Raw genomic sequence first — 20,407 nt, forward strand, 5'->3', positions numbered from 1 at the left:
AGGACATCAATACTGTATATAGTCAATGTGAGGTAAAGTGTGTCGCCAAGGTAACCGGTTAGAACTCCAAGTGGCGATGAGGTCTTAAAATGTTTGGAAAGGGTCTTAAAAAAGGTCTTAAAGGGTCTTACATCTGACTTCAGGATTCCTGTTTGAGTAAAGACCAATTACATCAAATAGTTTTTAAGTATCTCACTGGCTAACTTGAAGATGGTCTGTTTTAAATGTAGAAGTTTAACTTCTACATCAGAGGTGATACAACTTCCCAGACTGCTTTAAAAGTCCTTCATCGTTGGCACTTCTGTCGTTAGCTTAACGCCTCAAAATATTTTACTCACATAGCTACAGCTGTACTGTTTCGGGCTGGGTGACCTACGCTTAGCACTGTCCCTGAACGCCTCCTTTTTAGATTCATTTGGAGGACTGAAGCTATTCCAAAAAGCAGAATATTAGCAGAGCAAAGTGTCCATAAATGTATGGAAAGGGTCTTAAAAGGTTTTACGTTTGACTTCAGGATTCCTGCATATACCCTGTAGTGGCTCTGCAGCAGCTTTACTCGACATTGAGAAACACCCTCTAAGTATAAGGGACGGCTCAATTCAAAATTCAAGTCACGTGACGTCACCCCACCCCCTCGAGGTCGACGCCCTCTCAGCCCTGGTCTGGCGGAAACACTGCTGGTAACTCACTCTTGTGCATTTTGCTTCCACATTACGAGCATTAGTCGACAAACCTTGTTTTCTGGTCTAGAACTCTAGTCTAGTGCCTTTTGTGTCTCTCGCTGTAAGATAAGAGAGGAGTTCAGGGTCCTCCGTGAAGCTTTTAATAATCCCTGAATGTCTGCACAGTGTGTCTCTGCTGCAGACGGTTGATAAGGTCCTCCTGCGCTAACAGAAGATAGCGTTATGATCAAAGTCAAAGAGAAGAAGGCAGCGGAGAGGAAAGAGAAAGGTTAAAAAAACACAAGAGGAAGAGAAGGCAGTTCAATGTGATCAGTTTCCTGACGCTGTAAATGTAGTTGTGGTTCTGTTTTCATTTGTTATATCTATGTATTGATCTATAGAACCAACTTGATAGAAGTTCGTGATATGAAACGCTGGAAAAACTCCATATTTAAAAGGAAGTGAAGAGCGAAAGTGAAGGAAGGAGCGGTTTCCCAAGAATAGGAAGTCAAAGGATAGCAAAGGAGAAGCTAATGGATACTGAAAGAAAACGTGGTAGTCAGAGATATCCGGGGGGGGGGGTTCAGCGTACAGCTATCATCGCAAAGCCGACCTCCTCAGCGAAATGCTCCAAATTCCACTAATGATTCCCTGTCTTCAGCTTTAAAGCCAGCTTCCTGCGTCCTCCATCACAGACCTTTGGATAGAAGTCATTATAGCCGGTTACATGCATACTGTACCATCGCACACATGATCTACGCTTCAGTAAGATTCATAAAAGTCTTCATGGTAGGGCTGCTCAATTAATCGTATTTTAATCGCAATTACGATTATGGCTTGCAACGAAAAAAACGTAATCGAAATATAAAGATTATTTTTTTATTATTAATTTTTTTTTTATTAATATATTTTTTTAAATTGGTTTTTCAGTTGAATTATAAAGTTCAAGGTAATCAACTGTTAAAAACATCCTGTTCACATTTTTTTTCTCCATTAAGTTATGTTTTCAAAGTAAATGGATAACCCTTGTTTTTCCCTCGGCTCCTCCCGGTTTGCCAGTACTGTGGTATTAGTGGTTTAGGAAGAGGGGAGTTCGTCACAAATCCAGCGCTCCCTAACTCATGCCTGGCTGTGTCGTAAATGGTGTGCGGCCGTGAAGCCAGGACAGTAAACAAACATGTCGCCGGTAGTATGGGACTATTTCAAAGTTTCAGAGTTAGATAGGGGTGTAACGGTTCACAAACATTTCGGTTCAGTACGTACCTCGGTTTTTTGGTCACGGTTCGGTTCGGTACGTTTTCGGTACAGCAGAATTTTTTTTCACAAAACAAAACATATATATATATATATTTTTTATTATTATTAAACTGTGAATAATGTATTCACTCAAATAAATACAAAATATAATAAAATAAACATTAAGGTGCAGCATTTCGATGAACTGAAATAATCTGTATTTGAACTTTACTGTACTAGTACTCACAAAACATAAACTATTAGTTTTGGGTTTTTAATTATTATTAAACTGTGAATATTCACTCAAATAAATACAAAATATAATAAAATAAACATTAAGGTGCAGCTTTTCGATGAACTGAAATAATCTGTATTTGAACTGTACTGTACTAGTTCCTAAGCAGCCAGCTTGACATTAGGACTTGCTTGTCATTGTATTTTCATGTTTTTTTAAAGAAAAATTAACTTGTCGAAAGGGCAGATCTGCTGGCACTACCAATGTCTCCTGCTGTGGAGAACACCCTCTCTAGGGACAGAGGTAGCAGATACAGCCAGGTAGCGCTTTGCTAACATGGCAACATAAGGATATTTGGCGTTTGTAATAGCTTTGGCTCGGTCTGAACTCTCTGCGAGTGGTGGAGGCTTACATGCTAGCGGGAGTTGGGTTTGCACTTCAGTCTTTTTTCTTTTGGTACCGGTGATATTCACGTTCGGGGGATGCCTTTTCAAGAGTGTGCAAGTTTGATGTATTGCCAGCCGCGTAACCAATGTTAGTTGAACAATGCCGACAAACAGCTTTGGTTCGGTCCACCTGTCTTTGTCCTTCATCCTTGTTCGTAACTGCGAAACCAAAATGTTCCCAAACCGGAGACTTCAATGATGCTGGAGGATTTTCGAGCTCAACTTTATCTGCGTTCGCCATTAATTTTCGACAGTTCCTCAAATTACTGACTACATTTGAACGCATCCCTGTGACCAGCTCTCATAGTATGCCTCTCGTCCAATGAAATGACTTGCTCGCTCTATGACGCGTTGAACCCAATGTGAGCAAATTACTCTGAATGCTGCGACGCAGCACCTGAGATTACTTCCAACAAGTTGTTCACGTTCTCAATTTTTTACGTTTAACGTTATATTCGTTCGGTACACTTCGGTACACACCTGTACCGAACCGAAGGGCCCGTACCGAATAATTTCGGTACGGGTACGTGTACCGTTACACCCCTAGAGTTAGATAGTTCGCTTGCTATTTTATTAACAAATGCAGAAGTTGCACGAGGAGGGAAAAAGGCAACGAGCTATAATACTTCCAACCTGATTAGTCACCTGAAACATCGCCATCGCTACGATGGTGTGTTAAAAGCGTACGAAGACGCCTGCGCTGCTAAACTAGCGGCGAATCCAAAGCCAGCTGCAAAGGCACCGGGGCTTTTACCGATCGACGAGGCTTTTGAAAAAGGCAAGAAGTTTGCCAGAGACGACCCCAGGGCTAAAACGATCTCTAACTTCATCATAGAAATGATGGCACTTGACGAGAGTCAAAACTGTTCTTGGCTTTGTTTTGTTCATAGTAGTAATGCTCATGTCATTTGCTCACTACTAGTCTTTCTTTTACCACCAGGTGTGCAAAAACAGGTACATTTAATATATATATATATATTATATTATTATCGGTTATCGGTATCGGTCTTGAGAAGCAGGAAGTTATCGGTATCGGTTTCAAAAAACCAATATCGTGCATCCCTAATTTTTATAATAATTATGGCAAAAATAATAATCTCGATTATTTGGGTCAATAATTATATTGAATCAATTATTGACCCATATAATCGAGATCATGATTTTTGCCATAATCGAGCAGCCCTAGTTTCTAGCAACAAATCTTTAAGAGATGACACGAGCAGCTCTACCAGCATTTGCCATGGTGGCCTAAACATTTTTATTTGGCCTTAAATTGTAGTTCAACATTTATTTCCTGTTACTTCTGGACCATGACGGTGGGCCGCCTTTAATGTTTAACTGAGTGGAATATGTTGAATATGTTTTACCAAAATGTTGGCTATATGTTAAGGAGTTTTCAGGTTGTGACAGTGCACTGCAACATGTGTGTTGATCTTGTTTATTAGTATTTAATATTTTGATATTATTTATTTAAATGTAGACATGAATGTATAATTGATTTTATTTTATTTTGGTTTTTCAGTTGGTTACCCTGAACGTATAATTCAACAGTTAAAAAGTTGAAATTATTATTTGTATTTGTTTTAAAGTACAATAAATGGATGTTTTCAAAGTCAATGAATAATCGCATTTAATAATCGCAATTACAATTATTGACCCAAATAATTAGAGATTATGATTTTTGCCATAATCGAGCTGATCTACTTCATGGAATTACATTCAGATAAACACAGCTTTCTGCAGGGATACAGACAGACGAATTATATGGCTGTAAAAGTCCAAACGTAGCTGCCTCTGCCACTTCTCCATCAATACACTGCTACCTATTATTATTTAATGTGTGAGTTGTCTGTCTTATCGTTCAAATGAGTTATTATAGGCTTCTTGTTCGTTGTGGCCCACAAAGTCTGCAAAAAGCTGTTTATTTTTACCACAACGCCTCCTCCTGACTGTTCAGACCTTCTGTTCGGAGAAAAATGACACATTAGTTGCTTTTTTTAATTAATTGGACTCCTTTACTTCCTTGTTCTCTATTCATATGCTCCTCATCTCTGACCAGGAAGCAGATTTAAGAATCAACACTCACTTTGTTACACAACGCCGGAGAAAATGACTCAATGACAAAATGTCATCCATGCATTCAATGTACAAGAAAACATATTGTTGATCATATATATGTTATACTTGCCATTCCATTATGCTACATAAGATGTATTGTTTTTTAAATGTGATTTGGAGCATCTGACATTAGTTTTCACTATAGGTTAATGTCTTAAAATACAAAAACCTTTTTAAGTGAGAAAACGACCATTTATGTCAGATGGCATTTCCCTCATAACACAGGCTGCATCCTGGAGAGGGCGACTCTGTAAGACTGCATTGTTCACAACGTTAATTAAAGAAGTAAGTCTCATAAGTAGGGCTGCAACAAACGACTAATTTGATAATCGATTAATCTATCGATGAATGAAACGATTAATCGACTATTCGGACTGTTACTGTACGCCTTGCACAATTTCTCAAACGCTCTTGTTTAGCCATAAACTTTTAGATGTAGCTTGAGGCTGTTTTAGGCATGTGGAAACTAACAAGACAATAAAGATTCATACTTGATTCAAAAATACATATATTATAAATTAACAACAAATTGTGAACAGAATTAACATTGCTTTTTATTTAAATTAAATAAATAATATTTCACATCAAAAGAAACAACAATGTTTTAACAAATCGTATTAAATAATCTGATGACAGAACTGTGAACAGAAGAGCTGAAACTTTAACTAAATAAATAACTCAGTTTCCTCTAATCATTAACCCATGTTTGTATCATGGAGTTAACTCCGTGTGTTGCTGCTAGCATACAGAACACCTGACGTGGAAACGTTACTCGTGATGGGGCTACAGAGCTGCTATAAAGACAGCCGGTGCATTCCTCCGTCTGCATGTGGAGCACTTTTGATAAATGTTTAGACACATTGCTCGTGTTCCCGCCCTCACATGCTGAACTCTTATTGCACTTTAGGCAACGAGCATCGAGACGGGTAAAGTTTAACCACCTGGGAGCGCGTTCTCTCCGCCATCTCCTCCGCAGTGTGTTGCTGCATGTAGCAGCTGCGTGTGTGTAAACCGCCCCGCCCCCTCGCACACAGACGGGAGAGAGATCTCGTCTGGATTGGAAAGGTCGAAAATACACCATAGACGCATTTCTTGTCTTTGAATATTAGAAACGAGTCGGCGACACTAAGACTGCGAGATAATGCTTATGTAGCAATAATACATGACATGTATTTTTTAAATGTCTCCAGTACCGATAAAAAGACTAATAACGTTGGAGCTTAACGGCGTGTAAAACACACGTGATGACGTCACCAACGAATCAACGACTGAATTAGTTGCAACTAATTTGGTTGTCGATTTTAATCGATTAAGTCGATTAGTTGTTGCACCCCTACTCATAACACACCACACACACACACACACACACACACACACACACACACACACACACACACATACACACACACACACACACACACACACACACACACACACACACACACACACACACACACACACACCACACACACTCACACACCTACACACACACACACTCACTCACACTCACTCACTCACTCACACACACACACACTTAATAATAATGCTTTGTTATCAATTATTCTGCTAATATTCTCTCACACACACACACACACACACACACACACACACACACACACACACTCACACTCACACTCCAGCACTTAAAATGTTTTGGCTTATCCTCATGGTTAACTGCCCTTATTGTCTCTCTGAATAAAAGCATCAGCTAAATGGTATGTAATGCCGTCAGACACGAAATAGAGGCTCCAAAATCCCCAACTTGTCATTTTTTTCACTGCAGTGTTTGAACTTATTAAGCAAAGGAGATTCAGGGCACCGTGTCTTTGAGATCTTGGCCGTACTGACAGTGTGAGTGTCTCCAAACGAACCTGCTGTTTTGGTTCATGTAGGTGCAAAAGCTCTTAATGCAATAACGCTTATCAAGTTGAATATACACTGGAGGAGGTGGTTATAAATAAAAATGTCTAAGCCAGTCATATCACTGCTCTGAAACAGCTGAACCAATCACAGTGACGCATGACGACAACATCTCAATAACATGTTCAGACAAGAGTGTTTTAACTGTCTTCATATTTAACCCTCAGTAAGAAAGCGAGGAAGTGTTTCTCCTGGAAGATTCTTCACAATCTGATTTTGAATTCCTTGTAAAGACCCTTCAGTCTTATATGAAATCACCTGGTTGTTATGAGGCGGAGATAATGGACAGGTTGCAGTAAAACACACACACACACACACACACACACACACACACACACACACACACACACACACACACAGCATAATGGGTTGGACTGATACAGGCAGAGGGAAAATATACTAACATAGAGGATGGCAACTTGGTAATCAACATGATTTCATTCGCTCTAAAGAATTAACATAATAAGGTAGCGGTCTAGACTAAAATGAGTATTAAAAGCTTTGCATAAGGGTGTTTCAAATTAATTACATAAGGTCCCCTCATTATACCAGTCCTAGAAGTGTTTAATAAATGAACTAAGTGAAGTGTTGAAGGTAATTAGCTGTTTCCGAGGCAGACAGCCTGTCTCTTTGATGGATACATCTACAGTAGGAGCACTTTATCAAAATGTTATTGGCTGTTGTTGTGAACACTGGCAGGAAGCTTAGATTTCTGCTGATTTGGAAACATGCTATATTAAATAATGCACAATAAGATCTAAATATAAAAACGACTAAAATGTTGGAAATTCTTTATGAACAAAACCAACTGGGAAATATTGGAAAATGTTTTTTAAATATTAGTAAAATGTCCAGATATATATTTGTAGAATATCCAAAAAATGGCAAATCGGTTCTCAAAAATTCCCCAATGTAAAACATCACAAAATAAAATAAAAAAATCCAGTAATCTTTAAAAAAAAACGATGTGAAATTCATTCATTCCTTCGTTTTAGTTCAGTGTTGATATCCAGTGAAATATGATTTTGAAAAAGTTGCATAAATGACATTTGTTTCTCTCTCTCTACGCGCTGCAGGTTTTCGAGAGGAGAGCTCCACTTGGATGCCCAGAGGTTTGTCCACGGCTTCATGATGAACAGGAACAAGCGTGAGAAGGAGTACTACAGTATAGATGTGGGAGATTCAACGTTCATGGTTTTAAAACGCTACCAGAACCTCAGACCCATCGGATCCGGAGCGCAGGGGATCGTCTGGTGAGTTAAAGACCATGTTGATCTTAAAAATAGTAGTTTAAACTCAAGATCCACTTTCTCAATTGTCGGATTTGATCAGTTTTCAAATGCATTTCATGGTCTTCCTTAGTGGCTGATGTTTGCTCAGTTATCTTCGAGATGATCACTTGATTAGTGGCTGATAACTGACGGAATAACTAGGCAAACTCTTTGAGATCCATCCATCCATCCATCTTCTCCCGCTTATCCGTGGTCGGGTCGCGGGGTAGCAGTTCCAGCAGAGAGCCCCAAACTTTCTTTTCCCCTCATCAACCAGCTCTGACTGGGGGGTCCCAAGGCGCTCCCAGGCCAGCGAAGAGATATAATCCCTCCACCTGGTCCTAGGTCTACCCCTTGGTCTCTTCCCAGCTGGACGTGCCTGGAACACCTCCCTAGGGAGGCACCCAGGTGGCATCCTAACTAGGTGCCCGAACCACCTCAACTGGCTCCTTTCGACGCGAAGAAGGAGCGGCTCAACTCCGAGTCCCTCCCTGATGACTGAACTTCTCACCTTATCCCTAAGGGAGACGCCAGCCACCCTGCGGAGAAAACCCATCTCGGCCGCTTGTATCCGCCACTCAAGATCCACTTTCTCAATTGTTGGATTTGATCAGTTTTCAAATGTATTTCATGGTCTTCCTTAGTGGCTGATAGCTATCTTGGAGATGATCACTTGATTAGTGGCTGATAACTGACGGAATAACTAGGCAAACTCTGTGAGATGTGGTTGTAAAAACGTAGATAAATACTTTGTGGTAAGATTGTTTTGTCTATTTTGTTAGCTTTTACGTTGGTTTGTTCCTTTATGTTTCATTTTAGGGACTTATTGTGAATATAGCAGATAGAACACCTGTAAAAATAGACCACAACTATTTGAAATTCACAATTAAAAAGGCTTTCTTTGACACTCTAACAACTAGTCCGAATGAACTCAAGATCCACTTTCTCAATCATCAGCATTTTATCAGTTTTCATATGGATTTCAACGTCTTCATTAGTTGTCTTAATGATGATCACTTAATAAGGCTGCATGATAACAGACTGACTGACTAACGAGGCAAACTCTGTGAGATGTGGTTGTAAAAACGTAGAAAAATACAACGTGGTAAGATTTGTCTATTTTGTTAGCTTTTACGTTTGTTTATTCCTTTATATATAATTGTAGGGACTTACTGTGAATATAGCGGATAGAAAACCTCTAAAAATAGACCAAAACTATTTGAAAATGCACAATTAAAAGTGGGGTAGGTAATTCACTTCAGAAACACTTATCATCTGTGGAAGTTGTAGCGCTGTAAAAAGCACGACCAATCATCCGGCTAAAGTAACTGGATGGCCTACCTGCCTGTCAGCCTTCTATCTGTGCACAAACTCATCTCGTGCCCTCATTGGTCATGTGCGCATTCGTGTGTGTTGGGGGAGGGGCTCTGTGAGGAAGTCTGAAGGAAGGGGCAGATTTTTTTCGGTTACGTACTTTCAAATTCTAGCTCGTCTGTCCATTCTTACCTACCCTACCTTTTAAAAGGTTTTCTTTGAGCCGGACTTGAGACACAAAAGGTAAAGAATGAAGTTGTATTTTTCTCTAAACTCCTTCCCATAATCCTCTCAGCCTCTTATAACAACAAACTGAGCCTGTTGGCAGCCACAAAACAACACTCTGAGTGGTCCCACATTTTCGATGAAGCCCATTTCATGGCTGCCGGCTGCTCTCGTTTAATACCGAGCCAATTTCTAAAATCGTTGTTCCCATCAGTCACTGAGAAAATAGTTTGGAAAATACAGAAAATGTCCTTTAAATATGGTTGAAATGTGTCTTATGTTTAATGTTCAACTTGTTTTGCCCTGTAATGGCCACAAATAAACAGCTTAATGCTTTCAATGTGTTTTTATATAGCAGTAACCATCACCTTTCTTCAGTAACGATAGGAAACGAAACACACAGACTGAGTTAAAGTCTCTGTGGCCGTTTCTTAATGTCGAGTAGAGCTGCTGCAGAGCCACTATTTCAAGTCTACTACGTCATCGAGTGGCGCCGAAGGACTGTTTAAATGCATGTTAAATGCCCAGCATTCGGCGCCACTCGATGACGTAGTATACTTGAAATAGTGGCTCTGCAGCAGGTTTACTCGACATTAGGGCTGCTCAATTAATCGTATTTTAATCGCGATTACGGATTGCAACGATTACGAAAACAACGTAATCGAAATAAAACGATTATTTTTTTTATAATTTCTTTTGGTTTTTCAGTTGAATTATACTTAAAGTTCAGGGTAATCAACTGTTAAAAACATACTGTTCAATACCGTTTTTTATTTTCAGCCCCCGCTCTGTTCACACCACCCAGAGCCCGAGTGGTGCTGCGTCATCGTTTGCGTCATGACATAACCGTTTACGTGCCTGCTTCATAAAGCCAAACCACGCGGAAACCCCTCACAACGACAACAACAACAATGGCCAATTGTATTGAAGCGCTACTAGTTTTGGTTTTGCTCTTACCTCATTCACACCAACGGTGTTTCAGGGCCGGTTCGGAGCTGGAGCTTGAAAAGCACCGGGTGTTCCTGTTCACACCGCAGCGGAGCAGCTTCTTAGCTCCGGAATCCGGTTCGTTTCAAGCACCAAAAAATTGTCCGGCCAGAGCAAAAGCACTGCATACGTCACGCTAACGTCGAGGCGGGGGCAGGGGCGGGATCAACTCCTGAACAACAACAAAAAGCCGGCGTTTTATCCAGTTTGTACACAACGATGGAGAAACTTAACAAGCAGCAGTGGTCCACTGAAGAGACCAGCTACCTGCTTGGAATCTGGTCTTCCGAAGAGGCACAGAGGAAGCTGGCACGTAAACGGTTACGTCATGACGCAAACGATGACGCAATGACGCAGCACCAGTCGGACTCTGGGCGGTGTGAAAAGAGCCGGAGCTAAACCGAAGAGCCGGTTCTGAACCTGAAAAGCTCTAGCACGGAGCTTGAACCGGAGTTGCGTTGGTGTGAATGAGGTAGGTATCTGTCGAAGCGAAATGGAAGAAATGGGACGACTTTACTACCAACTTTACAATCGTCTGGATAAAACGCAGGCTTTTTGTTGTTGTTCAGGAGGTTGATCCCGCCCCTGCCCCCTCCTCCGACGTAAGCGTGACGTATACGGTGCTTGCTTCTAGACTGACAACTTTTTGGTGCTTGAAACGAACCGGATTCCGGAGCTTAGAGGCGGCTCCGCTGCGGTGTGAACAGGAAAAAAACGGTGCTTTTCAAGCTCCGAACCGGCCCTGGAACCGCGTTGGTGTGAAAGGGGCATGTGTGTGTGAAATAATAATCCCTTGGTTCATAGAAGTGCTGCTAAAACCTAAATGTTATTATTGGCTGAGTGTCTGCTCTCCTTCCTCCCCTCAGTTCAGCGTATGATCACAACTTTGAGAGGAACGTCGCCATCAAGAAGCTGAGTCGGCCGTTCCAGAACCAAACTCACGCCAAGCGCGCCTACAGGGAGCTGGTGCTCATGAAGTGTGTCAACCACAAGAACGTGAGAGACTTCTGTTATTTTGAGCAATTATTTTATGTTTCTGTACATCTAGTTTACCATTAGGGATACGTTTTAACTACTATCTTATCTTATGTATATGGTGACTTCCATGTTATGTATCGTCGTATAATGTGCCATTTTTTACTTCTTATGTTTATATTAATGTTTTAATTCAATTTTTGTTGTTTTAAGTGCACGCTTTTACTTTAACTTCATTTATATACACATTTTATTTTATCCTTTAATGGATTGAACTTTATGTTTATATACAAATATTATAATTTGTATTTCATGTTTTAATGGACCTATTAATAACTTCATGTTTATACAACTAATTTCTTTTAATAATACATTTTATTTCTATAGCGCTTTTCTTGAACCCAAAGACGCTTTACATTTGGGAGGGAGGGGTAGACAAACAAAACAGAAAAGCAGTCAGGAGGAAGTAATGGAAGTTAATGGATATATAATCTTATTTTTTGTATTTAATCTTATTTTTCGCTTACCTAATCTTCTTATTTTTACATAAATCAATTTCATTCCTTTTTTTAAAATATATTTATCTTTTATATTATTTCTTTCAAAAAAAAGATCAACTGTTACAAACCCCAGTATAATAATAATTAATAATTCCTTACATTTATTAAAGCGCTTTTCCAGATGCTCAAAGCGCTTTACAAATACACATTACACATACATGCAATGGTCATGTACTGTGGACAATACCCACAGGAAGTTCAGGTGAAGTGTCTTGCCCAAGGACACACCGGCTTTACAGACGCAGCAGCGGCGGGTTTCACCCCTTGATGATCATTGCACAGCGCACTGCGCCACACCGTCCATCTTCACGCCTCGAAGTCATCGAGGCGATTTTACAAGAACACATTGATATCATACATGTACTGTGGACATTACCCACAGGAGCAAATCCGGGTGAATTGTCTTGCCCAAGGACACAACGGCCTGACGCAGTGGCGGCAGGAGCGGGTTTTGAACTGGAGTTCCCCAGCACCCCCCTTGATCTGATGATCAGATGCACAGACCACTGCGCCACCCGTCCCAAGTATCCCCCCAAATAACTAAAATACTCATATTTTAATTTAACATTCCTCTGGCTCCTATGAATCGAGTATAACAACTGGGTTTAAATGCATACGCTTGCTTCAGACTTTAAATAAGATTAAATGTGATGAACAAGCACCGGGGAGCAGTGAATCTGAGAGAGAGGTAATAAAGGACACAGAGCGTACCCTGAGGATAACTAAATCAATTTGATCATCGTTCTTGTCCTTATGCGTCCATTTGAGATTGTGCTGCATCAGAGCACCTCAGTGTCCTTGTTTGATGCTGACAGCTGATCTTGTGAATAACCGCAGTCATGCAGCTTGTTTTAATGTCGTGTTTTTAGGCGTAAAATGTCCTGATATTCATTATTGATGCTCAGGCTGCTGCAGAGATTCCTCCCTCTTCCCTCCACTCTGAGATTTATAACCGTTTGTCTCCTTGTTTCTACAGATAATCGGGCTGTTAAATGTATTCACACCACAGAAGACGCTGGAAGAGTTCCAAGATGTGTGAGTATTACTGCGCCCAAATCGATCCAGGATGCAGCCTGCTGGGGGCTAGGATTACCTTTCTGACTTTTAGGGGATCAGCTGATCTCTCGTTGGTTTGTTAGATGCTGCTTTACTACAGACACACAGGGTGTTTCTCAATGTCGAGGACGCTTGCTTGGTAGCACATGTCTTCCGAGTCACTTGCTTCAGAAGCGAGGCAAGAATCCTTCCTGGCATTCGGAAAACGAAGAGTGGAACAGGCGAGCAAGTGTGCAGGTGTGCGTCATGTGAGAGCCTTACATTTTCCGCCACACATTTGGGGAAATTGGTCCGTGCGCAAAGCATTGTGGGGATTTTAAGACCACGGAGTCTACACATGTGCAGCCTCGAAATTTCTCGCTACGAAGTACGCCGGGCTCGGTAGAAGTCCAAGTATGCTGGACATTGGAACAGTAATAATAATAATGGGTTCCATTTATAAAGCACTTCATATTTGATTTCAAATCCCGAAGTGCTACAAGTGGTGAGCATGGACAGTATAAATAAACATTACACAACACGGTAGAATTAATAAAAAGCAAATAAAATTTAAATAAAATAAAAGGGTGGAAATAAATAAAAGGTCTAGGCAAAGGCTCTTTTGAAGAGATGGGTTTTGAGGCCTTTTTTAAAAGCCTCCACGGTCTGTGGTGCTCTCGTGTGGTCGGGGAGAGCGTTCCACAGACTGGGAGCAGCCGAGCAGAAGGCCCGGTCTCCCATAGTACGGAGCTTAGTCCTGGGGGGTTTGAGGAAGTTGGAGTTGCTGGAGCGGGTGGTCCGCAAGGAGGTATGGGGGGTGAGGAGTTCCTTGAGGTAGGGAGGGGCAGTTCCATGGACACACTGGTGGGTGAGGACGGAGACCGTGAATTTGATCCTCAGTTCCACGGGTAGCCAGTGTAGTGCTTTAAGGATGGGGGTGATGTGATCATATTTGCACACCCTCATCAGGACAGTCCTTCGGCGGCACTCGATGACGTAGTATGCTTGAAATAGTGGCTCTCGATCAGCTTTACTCGACATTGAGAAACACCCACAGTGCAGGGAGAAGGACTTCATAAAAGACATACTGGATGGTTATGGCTATACGGAGAGACTCGTGAAAATGTCTAAAAAAAAATCAGGAAAAACAAACTTCTAAATTTCAGAAAATATTTGTAACATTTCAAGAATTATTAAAAGACAAATCATTCTAAAAGTAAAACTCTAGAAAGATATACAAAAAAATCTCATAAAAATACCCTGATGCAGAATTTAAGAACATATTGTAAACATCTCCAAAAATAAAATGTCTAAAATGAATTTGTGGAAATATAATCACTGGAAAAAAATGACATTTAAGTAGTAAAAAAAATCTAACAATATTTCCTAACACACTTCAAACAAGCAAAGTAAAAGGTCATCAAAAATAATCTAGGTTTTCAATTAACTCTCCCACCACCATTATCACTTTACATCACATGATAAAAGCTCTACAAGTAAGAAGAAAAATATGAAAGTATGTTTAATTTTGGATTTTAACGCTCCCTTTTAAGCCACAATGACAAATGGCCTTATTAGATATCAAAGGTGCGTTAAAGCAACATCTGAAACCATGACACACAATCTTTAATATGCAAACTACTAAATAGTGGTTCTCGAGGGGTGCAGATTTTGCATTATGGTCTAATATTATTCTTCCGTAATCTCCGACTTTATAAACTATGCACACTGCCTTTTAACATTAACTTTAGGTTATATTTGGTAGCGTTCCCGATGTGTTTGAAGTCGTCAGGACATCCATGAGTGGAAGTGGGATGGCAGAGAGAAGGAAATCCTGAACTGAGAAGTGGGGGAAGTGATGGTTTAGCGGAGTCTGACGGGAACAAACATGATTAATGCCATCCTCTAGTGTGTGTGTGTGTGTGTGTGTGTGTGTGACTCTGTCTGCCTGATTGGAGCTAAAAAGGAAACTGGACAAATCTTAGCCAGAGGGCTGCAGAGCGAACACACATTTAGAGGACGGAGGAAAACACTCCATTCGGCTGTTTGTTTGAATACCTGAATGCAGACTCGTATTACAGATAAAATAGCGGTAATTATTGTCCTAAAACATGGAGTACATACAAATATCGTCCAAGCAGAGGTCCTACTTTTTACGCTCTGTCCCCAAAATGTGTCTTTGTGTTTAAAAATACGAAGGTTCCTTACTCCGTGTGATGATGTAACAGCTGCCAGAGAACATAACATCAGCACCGATTTGAGACGGAGAAACATTACTGTCTGTCACTTCCTAAATGCCACGGGAAACAAGTGCTGCCTCGCTGAGGAAAATGTGGCTTTACACTTATTTCCATATTTTAGTTTTACTAATCTGGATGGATAAGAAATGTAAGGCTCTCCGGACTGACGAAAAATGTAAAAAAGATCTTTAAAAGGAAACTAGTAACATTTTCGAAATTCTCTCTGAAAAAAACAACTAGGGAATATCAAAACATTTGAGCAAAAATATTTGTAAAATGTCCAGATATATATTTGTAGAATATCCATCCATCTTCTCCCGCTTATCCGTGGCCAGGTCGCGGGGGTATAGTTTCAGCAGAGAGCCCCAAACTTTCTTTTCCCTGGCGACATCAACCAGCTCTGACTGGGGGTCCCAAGGCGCTCCCAGGCCAGCGAAGAGATATAATCCCTCCACCTGGTCCTAGGTCCCCTCTGTCTCCTCCCAGCTGGACGTTCCTGGAACACCTCCCTAGGGAGGCGCCCAGGTGGCATCCTAACTAGGTGCCCGAACCACCTCAACTGGCTCCTTTCGACGCGAAGGAGGAGCGGCTCAACTCCGAGTCCCTCCCTGATGACTGAACTTCTCACCTTATCCCTAAGGGAGACGCCAGCCACCCTGCGGAGAAAACCCATCTCGGCCGCTTGTATCCGCGATCTCGTTCATGAAATATAAATATATTATTTTTGGGATATTTTGTAATATCCCAAAAATAGGTTTGAAAAAATTCCCCAATGCCACAAAATACAACTAAAATATCCATTAGTCTTTCAACAAAACGATGTAACATGTCAGAAAATATTAGTGACATTTTCAAATATTTCTAATGTCCTAAAAGTACTACTAACATCTCAATGTCTTTGGAAAAATATTCCAATGTAAAAAGGTCAAGTATTAGTATTAGTAAAATGTCTAATTACTAGTCTTGTCAAATGCCAGGAAAATATCAATGATATGTCAGAAAGTGTTGACCTTCCCCTGTGTGGTGAAAAAAACAACAAAGTAAAATGTCTGAAAAATAATCCATGGTTTCAAATAACTTGCCAACTACATGAATCGTATTATATTACATGTTCAATGTGTTTAAGTAGTACTATATTGTCAGAAAAGATATGACGCTGATGACGATGACCTAATCTTTTATTTTCAAGGAAAATGTACGCTAGAGGGGGTAGGACCAGAAAAGTTGTGTTAAGCTTCTTCTTGCCCCTGTTGAACATGACATGCATTTATTTAGCTCTTCGTGTATGTAGGATTCTCTGTGCATGTGTGTCCGACTACCTGCTTCTTCTGGATAGCTTATCCTTTCTGTGGTGTCCCTGCAGGTATCTGGTGATGGAGCTGATGGATGCCAACCTCTGCCAGGTGATCCAGATGGAGCTGGACCACGAGCGGCTGTCCTACCTGCTCTACCAGATGCTGTGTGGGATCAAACACCTGCACGCTGCCGGCATCATTCACAGGGTGAGCACCACTGTTGGAAAAATATCACTCGTCACTAATATCACTAACCCTAAATGGCATGTAATGCCGTCAGACACGAAATAGAGGCTCCAAAATCCCCAACTTGTCATTTTTTTCACTGCAGTGTTTGAACTTATTAAGCAAAGGAGATTCAGGGCACCGTGTCTTTGAGATCTTGGCCGTACTGACAGTGTGAGTGTCTCCATGTAGGTGCAAAAGCTCTTAATGCAATAACGCTTATCAAGTTGAATATACACTGGAGGAGGTGGTTATAAATAAAAATGTCTAAGCCAGTCATATCACTGCTCTGAAACAGCTGAACCAATCACAGTGACGTATGACGACAACATCTCAATAACATGTTCAGACAAGAGTGTTTTAACTGTCTTCATATTTAACCCTCAGTAAGAAAGCGAGGAAGTGTTTCTCCTGGAAAATTCTTCACAATCTGATTTTGAATTCCTTGTAAAGACCCTTCAGTCTTCTATGAAATCACCTGGTTGTTATGAGGCGGAGATAATGGACAGGTTGCAGTAAAACACACACTCAGGTGCTTGTTCACTTTAAAACAACACACACACACACACACACACACACACACACACATATACACACACACACACACACACACACACACACACACCACACACACACACACACACACACACACACACACACACACACACACACACACACACACACACATACACACACACACACACACACACACACACACACACACACACACACACACAGCATAATGGGTTGGACTGATACAGGCAGAGGGAAAATATACTAACATAGAGGATGGCAACTTGGTAATCAACATGATTTCATTCGCTCTAAAGAATTAACATAATAAGGTAGCGGTCTAGACTAAAATGAGTATTAAAAGCTTTGCATAAGGGTGTTTCAAATGAATTACATAAGGTCCCCTCATTATACCAGTCCTAGAAGTGTTTAATAAATGAACTCACACACACACACACACACACACACACACACACACACACACACACACACACACACACACACACACCACACACACACACACACACACACACACACACCTTCCAGAGTAAGGACCCAGCAGTAGATTAGCTCCTCCTGCTCTGCCAGCCAGAAGTAACTGAGCCACAGGCGAAGCTAACGTTAGCACGAAGCTTTCACAAGGTAACACATGCAACATGAGTCATGGGTCGCCAAAGATTCAGCTCCTGTGTTCCCGGAGGCTTTACCTCTCCGATGGGAGCTCTGTCGTTGTCCTTAAGATGCTCAGAGTTGCTAAGCATGGATGGAAAAAGCAGAACTGGAATACAACGTTATAGCCTGGGCACCATTTATACCTCTGAAATGTGCACAGTTTCGCATGAAGACAAAATCACTCGAGTGCAAGAAAACCTGTATCTTAGAGTATGTGCTTTTGTGTTTTCCTTAAGCCCCGCCTCCAATTTGTCCCCTTACAGCATCGTTAAGCTCGATCTTAGCTCATTTAAACTGATGGAGGTGGGGATATACATCTGGATTTGGCTTTTAGAGCATTTTCCATCTTTAAGGACCTTACGATTTGAATAAGATGTATTCAAATGTTCGTAGTGGGTAGTTGATGTAGCTGAACAATGTCTGTTTCCCAATGTTAGTCAATGGGAAAATGTTGTTTTGGTCCCAATTGCATCACTTAAGGCGAGACACCCCAGGTGAATAGGGTAATTTTTTTAACTTAAAGGTATCAGCTAGAAATTTCTCCAGTTAATTACTTACAATAAGGCAATTGTCTTTTGTATTACAAGTTTTCTGAAATAGCATGTTTAAATATGCAAATTACCCATTATCTCATTAAATATGCACATATTTTAACACATTTCAGGAATCGAAATCTGAACTTTGGATATAGCCAGATTCAAAATTCTTGTTTCATTTTGTAGTCATATTAGTATCTAAGGCTTTTACAGAAGGGATATTGGATATCTCTTTTTATCATTCCATAAATCAGAAAATACTGTCAACAGCCCTAAAATATCAATTTTCGCCATGTTTTTAGGTATACAATGTTGTATAATTCAGGCTATGAATTATATATGAACAAACCCTTCTGTAAAAGCCTTCATAATATTGATAGGAATATAACTGGAAGGTTTGGTTTATGTACGTGCTACTGAAGTTGAAATTTCGAACTCAGAGTAGGAGAAAAAGCTCATTTTGAGAAAACGACCTTTAAAGATTGCAGTGAGGCGCTAGCTAAACCCTCCTGTTCTTTGGATGACAGCTTGCGCATCGACGCACTCCGTGAAGGTATTTCATGTTCGGGGTCATTTGTGTTTTATATAACCTTGCTTCGTGCAAGTGACAATTGTTGTCGTCTTCTCTGTGAACGTTTTTTTCGCCGTTCTTTTGCCATTTTGAGATTTCAATTTCTAGCTGAAAGCTAACCAGGAAGTGTTTTAGCACACCACGTGACGCATCTGAACGAATCACGTTGTCAGAAATTTACACCAGCCAATGAGATTTCGTTTCTTGGTTTAAGACCCCTTTGTGCTTTCACGATTGGTTGCTGATACAAAGGAAATGACCATATTTGGATCCGATGAGATTGTGCAGGAGAGACGGAGCTTTCCAGCGATACCTCTGTTGACATGGTGCACACAGCGGTCGCGGTACTTTATGTTACGTTAGAATGCTAACTTTTGGTGAATTTAGGAGAAATATACAGACGCAAATAGACCAACTATAGTAACATAAACACTTAAATGTGTATTTTGTACGTTTTCCTTCCAAAAGCCTGAAAGAAAACATGTTATGGAATCAAAATAGCACAAAATCTCAAAATTGACCAGTACTTGAAAAACGATGTTTTTGCCTGCCGTGTCTCGCCTTAATCACGGTAATCAAAGTACCCCTTTTTGGCCACTATGAAAATGTTCTTTAATGACCTGCTCACTTCCTGGGAGATCTAGGGACTTTACCGCCACTGCTACACGTCTCATTGCAGTGTTTCTGTTAGCCACTATTTACCAGACTTAAACCAGGAACATCTGTTCAAGTCTGACATTTAATTATATGTGTTTTCTTTTGAGATGGCATTTTAAATGACTGGATTAAGTGTTTGATTGAGTTGTCCTTGGGCATTTTTAAGTATTTTGATTAATTCTCTATACCAGGGAGTGATCATGATTAATAAGAGTTGACATTTCTAATCTACCACCAACTTGTCACCCTGAAACTCACAGCTTGCAAATGACGTCTGTAATATCTCAATAGGCAGATGCACATTGGCAAACCCTAGCAACAGGCACTGAGTCCTGTGAGGATTACCCTCAGCAGAGGGAAAACAAACTTCCTCTTCAAAGGAAAAGCATTTTAAAATCTCTTTTGTTTTTGTCATGCATCAGGGAAGTTCAGAGCGTCATCAGGAGACTAACGGAGACAATTAGAGTCAGAGCTCGTTGTGTCTTCCTGCAGAGCTGGAAAATAACGATGGAATAAAAAAATGCTACCAAAAGGAAACCAAACACTTTGAAGCCACTTCTCAGTCGGTAGTTGTTTTTGTATGACAATTGTTTAATGTCCAATGGTTAATCTCAGGCCATTTACAATTAAAATGTGTATTTCAAACCAACTTAGAATGGATTTCCAGTGAGAAAATGTTTTATTTTCTAAATTGGACATAGTCACATAATAATA

General features: G+C 40.5%; 1 protein-coding gene across 1 annotated transcript in view; it reads left to right on the top strand.

Moving 5' to 3' along the window:
* The first annotated feature begins 7,667 nt into the window (after window positions 1-7,667).
* The window catches only part of mapk8b (mitogen-activated protein kinase 8b), a 36,100-nt gene continuing 23,360 nt past the window's right edge, over window positions 7,668-20,407 (top strand). Inside the window, 4 exon segments of the mRNA XM_034195677.1 lie at window positions 7,668-7,870; window positions 11,281-11,410; window positions 12,926-12,984; window positions 16,588-16,726. Of these exon segments, the coding sequence (XP_034051568.1) occupies window positions 7,746-7,870; window positions 11,281-11,410; window positions 12,926-12,984; window positions 16,588-16,726 (453 nt within the window). The 5' untranslated portion in view covers window positions 7,668-7,745.

This window comes from Gymnodraco acuticeps, unplaced genomic scaffold, assembly GCF_902827175.1.
Source record: "Gymnodraco acuticeps unplaced genomic scaffold, fGymAcu1.1, whole genome shotgun sequence".
In the NCBI taxonomy this organism is placed as follows: Eukaryota; Metazoa; Chordata; class Actinopteri; order Perciformes; family Bathydraconidae; genus Gymnodraco; species Gymnodraco acuticeps.